The sequence below is a fragment of the Piliocolobus tephrosceles genome, unplaced genomic scaffold (genome assembly GCF_002776525.5).
Source record: "Piliocolobus tephrosceles isolate RC106 unplaced genomic scaffold, ASM277652v3 unscaffolded_36647, whole genome shotgun sequence".
Taxonomy (NCBI): Eukaryota; Metazoa; Chordata; class Mammalia; order Primates; family Cercopithecidae; genus Piliocolobus; species Piliocolobus tephrosceles.
Genome location: NW_022320584.1, coordinates 3086 through 14231, shown reverse-complemented (window position 1 = coordinate 14231; position 11146 = coordinate 3086). Strand labels below are relative to the sequence as shown.

Below are 11146 nucleotides of genomic sequence, written 5' to 3'. Positions count from 1 at the left end.
ATGTCTCCCCTGGTTCTCTCTTTGTCCTGCAACAATGAGAAGAAGATCTCCGCTTCCCCTTCAACTTCCGCCATGACAGTAAGTTTCCTGAGGCCTCCCAGGCATCCTTCCTGTTAAGTCTGTGGAACTGTGAGTCAATTAAACCTCTCTTCTTCGTAAATTACCCAGTCTCAGTCTCAGGTAGTTCTTTATGGCAATGTAAAAATGAACTAATACACCATGTTTTTTGTTTTGTTTTGTTTTTGTTTTTTGTTTGTTTGTTTTCTTTTTTTAAGATGGAGTCTCCTGGCTGGAGTGGCATGGCACGATCTCAGCTCATCACAACCTCTGCCTCCCAGGTTCAAGCTATTCTCCTGCCTCAGCCTCCCGAGTAGCTGGTATTACAGGCTCGCGCCACTACACCCAGCTAATTTTTTGTATCTTTAGTAGAGACGGGGTTCTGCCATGTTGTGCAGGCTGGTCTCAAACTCCTGACCTCAGGTGATCACCCGCCTCTTCCTCCCAAAGTGCTGCATTTACAGGTCCATGTTCTATCACCTAGATAAAAGTATCACACGTCTTTGTCTGTGGTTTTCACTGTTAATCTGTGTCATTGAAGGTGATCACACATATCAACTCTATTTTCTATTGTTTTGTCCATTTCAATCACTGTCAAAAGGATGAACTGGAGTTTAAAAATATATCATTAGTCAGGACACAGCTGAGAGGTCAGGAGGAGGCATTGAGGACACATTCATCTGTAGGAGTTCTAACATACTTAAAATTTCTTCCACGGTGGATAATCGCCATTGTTTTCTTTTTGCCTCTAGGGAAAGTGAATTAGAATTTGTTACAAAATTTTATTGAAACGGTAGCACCACACTGAAGTGTAAATGATCTTATTGTGTAAGTGTAAATGATTCTATTCTATTAAATAGAAGAAACATGTTATCGGTGAGGTGCACCTTGAAGGGGTGGCCTGCCCCTCCACACCTGTGGGTATATCTCATCAGGTGGGACGAGAGACTGAGAAAAGAAATAAGACACAGAGACAAAGTGTAGAGAAATAACAGTGGGCCCAGGAGACCGGCACTCAGCATACCAAGGACCTGCACTGGCACCGGTCTCTGAGTTCCCTCAGTTTTTATTGATTATTATTTTCACTATCTCAGCAAGAGGAATGCAGCAGAAAAGCAAGGTAATAATAGGAAGAAGGTCAGCAAGAAAACATGTGAGCAAAAGAATCTGTGTCATAATTAAGTTCAAGGGGAGGTACTATGCCTGGATGTGCACGTCGGCCAGATTTATGTTTCTCTCCGCCCAAACATCTCAGTGGAGTAAAGAATAACAAAGCAGCATTGCTGCCAACATGTCTCGCCTCCCGCCACAGGACGGTTTTTCTCCTGTCTCAGAATTGAACAAATGTACAATCGGGTTTTATACCGAGACATTCAGTTCCCAGGACCAGGCAGAAGACAGTGGCCTTCCTCTATCTCAACTGCAAGAGGCCGTCCTTTTTTACTAATCCTCCTCAGCACAGACCCTTTACGGGTGTCGGGCTGGAGAATGGTCAGGTCTTTCTCATCCCACAAGGTCATACTTCTGACTATCACATGGGGAGAAACCTTGAACAATACCCGGCTTTCCAAGGCACAGGTCCCTGCAGCCTTCCACAATGCATTGTGTCCCTGGTTTACTAAGACTAGAGAATGGCGATGACTTTTACCGAGCATACTGCTTGTAGACATTTTATTAACAAGGCACATCCTGCACAGCCCTAAATCCCTTAAACCTTGATCCCAAACAACACATGTTTTTGTGAGCTCAAAGCTGGGTCAAAGTGGCTGGGGCAAAGTTACAGATTAACAAAGCAAAGCAACTGTTCAGGGTACAGGTCAGAATGAAATTTCTTACGTCTTCCCTTTCTACATAAACACAGGAACAGTCTGATCTCTGTTTCTTCTCCCTTCAGCACCACAGCTGGCTTATATTCACTCGCAAAAGACAATTCTATTCTCCACTTTGCAAATCAGCATTAGGGTCATTTACACTGCCACTTTGGAGTTGGCCATGAATAGAGTATTGACACCAAATAAAGAGGCAGATGCCACGAGTCAGAGTTTTTTAACAGTATTTTTTTTTTCATAGAATTGGTTAGCTAGTGCACTCTGGATACCCTCAAGTAGAAGTTGACATTGAAATTTATGGTATTTCTGTACCATTTGACCCAGTCATCCCACTACTGGGGATATACCCAAAGGATTATAAATCATGCTGCTGTAAAGACACATGCACACGTATGTTCATTGCGGCACTATTCACAATAGCAAAGACTTGGAATCAACCCAAATGTCCATCAGTGACAGACTGGATTAAGAAAATGTGGCACATATACACCAGGGAATACTATGCAGCCATAAAAAAGGATGAGTTCGTGTCCTTTATAGGGACATGGATGCAGCTGGAAACCATCATTCTCAGCAAACTATCACAAGAACAGAAAACCAAATACCGCATGTTCTCACTCACAGGTGGGAATTGAACAATGAGATCACTTGGACACAGGGCGGGGAACATCACACACCGGGGCCTGTTGTGGGGTGGAGGGAGGGGGGAGGGATAGCATTAGGAGATATACCTAATGTAAATGACAAGTTAATGGGTGCAGCACACGAACATGGCACATGTATACATATGTAACAAATCTGCACGTTGTGCACATGTACCCTAGAACTTAAAGTATAATAATAATAATTAAAAAAAAAGAAACTTATGGTATTTCTGAAGAAACTGTGCCAAGTGTCAGCTGATGGAGAGAGAAGCGTTGGAGGATTCCCAAGAGCGTTTTAGCAATTATTGTGGACTAGTTAGTTCCAAACTTATTTTCACTCACTTACTCCATCATGTGAACCATATTCTGCGTCTTGAGCTGACGAGACAGAGCTCAGTAGCACAGATGAGGGAATATCTTAACGAAAAGTTTGTAAAAATGAGGCCCGGTGCGGTGGCTCAAGCCTGGAATCCCAGCACTTTGGGAGGCCGAGGCCGGCGGATCACGAGATCAGGAGATTGAGACCATCCTGGCTAACAGGGTGAAACCCCATCTCTACTAAAAATACAAAAAAATTAGCCAGGCGTGGTGACACAAGCCTGTAATCCCAGATACTTCAGAGGCCGAGGCAGGAGAATCGCTTGAACCCGGGAGGCGGAGGTTGCAGTGAGCCGAGACCACGCCACTGCAGTCCTGCCTGGGGGACAGAGGGAGACTCTATCTAAAAATAAAAATAATAATAATAATAAAAGTGCATTACAAGAAGACCAGGGCATGGAGTTTATATCTGTGTGGGTCCACACCTGCCGCAAGTGACGTACCTTCATTTTATAAGGTAAGCAAATCGGAGAGGGAAGTCAAGGAAAGTCAGTGACAGTGGGAAGGGAAGACATCAGAATTGAATTGAGGAAGAGTTTCGAACTAGAGATCTCAAACCTGAGGCCATTTCTTTCACTCCATATTCTCAGCAAACAGTTCACCCAGCATACGATGACAATTTCTGACAATTTCCTTCCAAAGCCTCTGGGATTAGGAGATTGGATTCCAAGCCTCTATTGTTCTAAATGGTGAATGGTTTTCTTTTGTGTTCTTCTTCTTCTTGCGTTTGGGTTTTTTTTTTCTGACGATGCAAGACTCCAGTAGCAGGACTCCAATGACCACCAGGACCAAGACGGCCACACCCATCCTGATAAGATTCCCTGCTGTGTAATCCTGGGGGTGTGAGCCTAGGAATAGTGGACAAAGATGTCACCAAAGGTGTGAAGGCCAAACTCATCCTAAAGTCCCTGGATGTCCACTCTGGTCACCCACATCCCCCTGAGTGGTCATAGCCTCTCAGCCTCATCCATAGCTGAGAACATCTCTGTATTGAGCAGCTTTGCATTCTGATGGGTTCTGTAATGATCTCAGGATATGAGCTGCCCCTGAGAACCACAGAAAGAGGGGGAATGTGAGGAAACATAGGAGTGATCATGCTATTCTCTGATACTCAATGTGTCTCTAAAATCAGCTAATTACTTGAGAGAAGCATGCCCAATATTGCACCATTCATAAAATTTAGACGCAGAGAAGAGAATTTGGAGCTACAGGTTTTCTGAATAGCAGGAAAATACAAGAGAACAGACTGGAGTTGCCAGTTACCCTTCCTTTGCTTCACCCCAGACAATACTTTCTCATCTCTGGCTCATAATTATGCATTTCCATCCCATTTTGTTAATCTATTAACCTGATCGACCTGTTTTAATCAAATAAATGGAATAGTATCTGCAACACATTAAGCATTTTTGTCTCTAGGATCCAAGAATACTACAATTAGTATAAGCAATTAGTTTGCATTCAAGATAGGGAGGCTGACAAGAAGCAACTGAAAAGGATAAATGATAAAAGCAAATACTTAGGTGGATACATGGAGAAAATGCAAATATATATATTATGTAATATATATACATATATATGTAATATATACACACACACTATATATATATATATATTACACTCTATCAATTTTACAAAAGTCATGCCAGAACACCAGCTCTTTGGGGAAGAAAATAGAGAATATTGTATACGAGTTCATTTAAAAGATGTTTTGGAAAATGACAGGACCAGGCTCAGAACGTGGTGTTCCTGAAAATTGGGACAAAGCTTTCTCTTTCTTGGTCTCGTCCACACAATGGCCACCGTTACTTGCATAGACTGGATATATCCCTAGTGGACTGACGTTCCCAGATGGGTGCATTTCTGCACCTCCTTTCCCAGAGAGACACTGGCACCGAAGTTCAGCACTGATGGATCCCTTTGGTTTTCTGGATACAAGGCTGCCTTGGATATGTAAGAGAATGAATTCCCAAATGTGGATAGAATTGTGTCCATGTGCTCAAGCTAAAGAGTGTCTGGATCAGCTCAACTAAAGCTCATGATTCTCAGGGAACGCCTCAACCATCCTGAGCCCCAAACGCTCTCTCCTCCTCCTATAGTGGGGTCGATTCCATTTGTTCCTCCGTTGCCTCTTTGCAAGCCTGTAGGATCAGCACCCTGGACAGGGGCGAGAGATGGACTTTACTCTTCTCTCCTTCCTCAGCTCGGCCAGCTCCCTTCAAGAATTTCCTTTCTCACCGACCACCCAACCAGCACCAATGACCGCAGTGCTGGGGACTTGGACCCCCCTCCCTTAATTCCAAGTTCCCCTCCAGCTGCTCAGGAAACAGCCACTTCCATAAAGATTTCAGGTGGAGGCCGGACGCAGTGGCTCACGCCTGTAATCCCAGCCCTTTGGGAGGCCGAGACGGGCAGATCACGAGGTCAGGAGATCGAGACCATCCTGGCTAACACGGTGAAACCCCGTCTCTACTAAAAATACAAAAAACTAGCTGGGCGGGGTGGCGGGCGCCTGTAGTCCCAGCTACTCGGGAGGCTGAGGCAGGAGAATGGCGGGAACCCGGGAGGCAGTGCTTGCAGTGAGCCAAGATGGCGCCACTGCAGTCCAGCCTGGGTGACAGAGCAAGACTCCATCTCAAAAAAAAAAAAAAAAAGGATTTCAGGTGGAGAAGGAGACTTCTGTCTCCCCAGGAATTCACAAACTAGGTGAAGAATTCTCTGCTCACCAGTTTCAGGGCTTGATTCCATGGGTGTCGGGCAAGCACTCTCAGAGATTCCTAGGAAAAAAGACAGAGAATGGGTGTACAAGGGTCATTCCTCACCACACTGAAGCAGAACCATTCTATGTGGTGTGTCTGTCTCTTGCCCACAGCCTACTCTGTCATTCACCTAATGACTAATGCGGGTCCTGAGGTCTCTTGTCAGAATCCTTTGAGAACAGACTTTCTCCCCTAGACGTGAAAGGGGACAGAGGGCTCAGAGATGCCCGTTGATGTCAAGAGACCTTATCTACAACGGGGTCATAAATATCTCCATTCACCAAAGGGGAAATCTCTCTGGGGCTGAGAGGTCAGGAGGAGCTCCTGGAAAATGAATAAGGGCAAAGGGCTGGTGCAACCTCTGATGTCCCCAAACCTTATCTGGCCTCACCTCCTCCTGTGTTTCTCCTGATGCAATTATTCATTCACCTGAACACATAGGACCCCAAAGTGAGCCTCTACATAGGATGTGGAGAAGAGGGTGGAGGTGCCCTGTCTCCAATCCTGTACCCTGATTGCACTGGTCATTCTCAGCCTCTCTTTTTCTCATTGTATTTCTCACTGCTTCATTTTGTTCAGAACCCCTCAAATCTCCTGATCTCCAGCAGGACGCCCCTCAGATAGAGCTCCAGGGTGTAGCTGGCACCAGAACATGCAGCAGGCGTGGGTTCCTCACCTGTGACAGGAATGTGCAGTGGGTCACTGGGGGCTGACCATTCATAGGGAGACTCATTGAAAGCATCGTAGCATCTGTAGCTCCCAACAGAGGTTGGGGACACAAAGCACAGAGGAAGGTCGACCTGGAATATTCCATTGTGGCTCTGCCCTCCACTGAGCCAGTGACCATGGGCCTCCTGCTTCCTGGATAGATGATACTTGTCAAATGGGATCCTTGAGCTGCAGAACAAGGTCACTATATCTCCTGGACCCACCACGGCGTTCTCTCGGGTGATGAGAGAGGGCTTTTTGTATTTTCCTGTAAGAAAAAGAGACTTTGGTTACTTATTTTGCACCATATTCTCAGTAGACAATTCACCCCATATACGATGGCAATTTCCTTCCAAAGCCTTCTGGGATCAGGAGATTTGATGCCAACCCTCTATTGTTCTAAATCGTGCATGGTTTTCTCTCATGTTCCTCTTCCTCCTACATTTTGGGTTTTTTTTTTTTTTTTCTGACCATGCCAGACTCCAGTATCAGGAATCCAAGGGCCACCAGGACCGAGATGGCCATGCCCATCCTGATGAGATTCCCTACTGTGTAATCTTGTGGGTGTGAGCCTAGGAATAGTGGACAAAGATGTCACCAAAGCAGTGAAGGCCAAACTCATTCTAAAGTCCCTGGATGTCCACTTGGGCCACCCACATCCCCCTGAGTCATCATAAGGCATTTACAACAAAAGCCTTCTCCACACTACTCTTAGTGTTGGGAAAAAAATATATTTTCTTATGTTAGGAGCAAACTCCATACGTCCGCTAGTGCTGTCTCAATCTGTGTTCTCTCTATGATCCTGATTCGATGAGTGTGCGTGCCTTTTTAAAGCCTCCTCTTTCCATTGCTTCTCCCTTGCTTTTGACTCTATCTTTAAGGCTTACTGTGCCCAGACAGCATATGAGATGTGGGGTCCTCCTGGAACATGAAAATAACTCTCTGCTTGGAAACCCTCAGGAAACATGGTGCTGACTTAGATTCCCCGACCTGGAGCTATGAGGTTAGAGTCCCAATGCTGTGTGTTGAAAAGTGAAAGAATCTCCATAGAATCTGAAATACCCTCACAGACGAACACTGCAGCACCAGTAGCCGTGGTCCCACACCCCGAGGTGCTAGACGTGACTACTTGTAGGAGAGGTTGGAAGTGGCCTCTGCTTCCTCTTTGGGCAGAAGGACATGCTAAACTCCTTTATGGAGAAACACCTCAAAGTCCCAATCTCCACTCAGATCCTCCAGGAGCTTCGCTAGTGGGCGGTGAAGGTGGGAGTTTGTGGTGTGTCCCTGCGTCTCATGGCAGAGGAACGGGGCTGCAGGTCCCACGTGGGGAACCAACACCAAAAGGCAACTCAGTGCCTGAGCTGAGGGAAAGCAGCCCCTTGTCGAGGTTTGCGAATCTCTCTCAGTATGTTTCACATTCTCTGTCACAGTCTCTGCCAGTGGCAAAGTGTCTCTGCCACACTGAGGTGTGGTTGTAACTTGTTTTCTTTTTAACTATCACAAGTTCTCTGTTTCTCCCTCTTTCCTTCATCCCCTCCCCTGGTCCTCTAATAATACTTGGTGTTTCTGTGTTCCGGCATTTTTCTTCCTTTACTGGCGGTTTGATCAACAACCACATCACCCCGAGGAGTTTCCAGGGCACCAAAAGACCACGGACGGTCCAGCCACACTCACCCGTGATCACAATGTCCAGGGGGTCACTGGGAGCCGACCACATGTAGCGGGAGTGATTGAAAGAACCACAGCATCTGTAGGCTCCTGCGTGGGCAGGCGTTATAGGACCCATGGAGAAGACAGCCTTGGAGAAGTGGTGCCCAGCCTGGATCATCTTACCATACTGCTGGGAATGCTGTGTGTTCCCCTCTTTGTATAAGATAAATTCATCAAATGCCAGTTCTGAGTGACAGCACAGTCTCACCCTGGCTCCTGCATGCACCAGGGAGCTTGGGTGCGCTGAGATGGAGGGTTTTGTGAACAAGCCTGGGAGCAGAGACAGAGGAGTTCACATGAGTCTCCTTCCTTACCCCTCGCCTGAGACCTCAGGGTGAAGCTCTCCCTCGTCACCCTCAAAGCCCGTCAGCATCCTTGCTGTTGGTGTGCGTGCATGTTCTCTCTGCGTGGATCCCCATTGTCTGACTTGAAGCCATAGGAGATGTGTGGTTCTCCAGGAAAATGGGAATTACTCTGTGCTTTGAGAACCTTCAGAAAACATGGTGCTGGACTTAGGCTCCCTGGCATGGGACTGTGAGGTTATGAGCCTCACTATTTTTCAATTCTGTGTGTTGAAAAATACAAAAATCTCTGGAGGATCAGAAGAAACCTCACAGGCTCACACTGAAGGAAACAACTGGTTTTTGCCCCAGAACCCAAGAGGGTAGATGTGACTACTTGTTGGGGAGGGTGGAAGTAACTCCTTTTCCCTATTTAGGCAGAAGAACATGGTAAACTCTTTTGCTGAGCAGCTCCTCACAGTCCCAGTCTCCACTCAGATCCTCCAGGAGTTTCATAGCCTGGATCTCCCTACCTCACACCAACCTGCTTCCCCCTCTCTTGGTGGAAAGACTCAACCTCTTCTCTGTTCCTTCTGAGCTCCTTGAATGTGAGACTCACTCCACACTTTCCCTTCCTGACTGTACAGGATGAGTCTCTAACTCCCTTGAGACACTCTGCACATCCATGAGAGAGAAAGGATGAGTGTCAGGAGACCGGGAAGGAGGACGAGAGGAATGGGTGCATTTCCCAATCCATGTCCCACTGAGTCACTGGACTCATCTCCCAAGGGAAGTGTCACTTCCCCAAGGCTCTGGCTCCTTCAAGGCAGGGTAATGACTTCCCTGAGGGAAACACTGGTTCTGGGGTCAGGCAACATGGCTCCCCCCTGGACCCACCCTGCTGGAGTTGATACCAGCATCCTGTGTCTGCTACTCCACAGGCAGATTCTCCCACTGCTCAGCCTCGGCTTCCTCCCTCCTCCTCCTCCACCTGGGTACCTGATTCCTCACAGGAAATACCCTCTCTTTAAATTCTCAGGACGGCTTCTGTGTCCACAGTTACTGCATGACTAGCAATCCCACAATGACTCTGGCTTCACTGGGTGTGGACCCTGGGAAGGGCCATCTGGTGGACATGGGGGGGGCTGGACTTCTCCTACCTGTGACGATGATGTTCAGAGATTTGCTCCCAGCTGACTGCTTTGAGGTGTGCTTGTAAATTCCAGCACACTTGTAGGTCCCTGCGTGTCCTGGGGTCACAGCGTTGATGGTGACGTGGTTGGAAAGGCCAGTGTACGACTCACGGATTTGGCTCCCACTTGTTTGGAATATTGTGAACATGACAAACTGAAGACGGGAATGACAGGAGAGAGTCACACGTCCTCCTAGGGGAACCAGAGGGCTCGGCCAGGCTGACAGGGAGAGTTCGTCCTGAGCACCTGGAAGAGAAGGAGGCACAACCTAGAGAGGGAAATGTGGAGCCCGCTCTCTCCCACTGTCCCTGCGGGCTTTTCCTTCTTCACATTGTTCTGATTTGCCGCGTCACATGGGGTCCCCTGATGCCCTGGGATACCTGTAGTGAGCCAGGGACACAGCCCACCCAGAGCGGACATGGCAGGTCTCCCCAGAACAGCATTTTACTAAGCATGATGATACAATATTGAGCCAAGTTGCTCCTAGTTCTTGTGTACAACAAGAAATCTATACATGGAGGAGAAGGAGGAAATCTACCAGATTCAAATAATACAGAAAATATATCAATTCATTTAACAATTCCCAACACAAGTGCCTGGCATGGGTCCCCCTCCTCCCGGCAGAGAGTACTCCTACCCAACCCTAGACACGCCGGATTCTGAGCATCGCAGGCTCCTTCAGAAGATTGGATGAGCCCGAGGGGCTGCCTATGGAGGGTTTCTAGAACAAAATGGAAATTGGGGTCTCCAGAGGACCCCCTTCCCGTGATCCCAGTGCTCAATGCAAAGCCTTCCCCATGTCATCTGCATCAGCCTGACTTCGTGTCCTCCCTCCCTGCCTGGAGAATCATTTGTGTTTGGCCAACAGAGCATCCTGGGACTGAGACAGGACTCACCCACATGTGTGCAGATCTTCTGGTTCAGACAGAATCCTGGGCCAAAAAAAGAGAGAGAGAGAGAGAGCGCGAGAGCGCTTGTCTTCACGTGAATCCTGCCCTCCTTGTAACTGGGTTTGTCCGCTCAGCCTGGATTCAGAGGGTGCATGAGCCTGCTTCCCACCTGCAGCCCCAGGTTGTGGAGAGGCCAGGTCTTCAAGAGAGCATTTTCCATCCCAACTCTGTCTGCCTTTCCCTTCCAGGACTTACCCAGACACAGGAGGGTGATGAGTTTGGGGGCCATGGTGCCACTTCTATGGGGCAGGACACAGGGGTTGAGCTAAATTGGAAAATGAACAGGATGTGGTAACCATGGTTCCAGTTTCAGTTTGCAGAGTTTAGAGGGTGACCACCGCACAGGAAGATGACCAGCTCTTGCCGTAAACATAGCGGGTGACACAGGAAACTTGCAGATGGTATTTTTGGTTCAAGAGCCCCTAAAAAAGGCCTGCCTTGAACCTCAGCACCGACCAATCGATAACGTCTAAATTTCAAGTTTAATTTTTCTATGTGCAAAATTGTAGAATGATATCTTAATATCTTATTGCCTTTTTTGAGAACTACGCATGATTCGGTTTCTGTGATGCAACGTGCTCCTGCCAAATTAAAATAGACACATTGTCAATGTAGTAAAACGGTAGTACAGTAAAACTGA

The 11146-nt window shown here is 47.3% G+C and overlaps 1 protein-coding gene across 2 annotated transcripts; it reads right to left on the bottom strand.

Annotated features, from left to right (window-relative positions):
* Positions 1-3168: 3168 nt before the first annotated feature.
* On the bottom strand, positions 3169-10894 carry LOC113222943 (putative killer cell immunoglobulin-like receptor-like protein KIR3DX1). Of its 2 annotated transcripts, XM_026452516.1 has the most exons (7): positions 10702-10893; positions 10453-10488; positions 9524-9802; positions 8047-8352; positions 6341-6640; positions 5632-5682; positions 3169-3756 (listed from the first exon to the last, which is right to left on the bottom strand). In XM_026452516.1, the coding sequence occupies exons 1-7, from the start codon at positions 10733-10735 to the stop codon at positions 3560-3562; spliced, it is 1203 nt and encodes a 400-aa protein (XP_026308301.1). In that variant the 5' UTR covers positions 10736-10893; the 3' UTR covers positions 3169-3559. The 2 variants fall into 2 exon arrangements, with proteins under 2 accessions (XP_026308301.1, XP_026308302.1); XM_026452517.1 differs by lacking the exon at positions 10453-10488 and having other exon boundaries at positions 10702-10894.
* Positions 10895-11146: the final 252 nt, after the last annotated feature.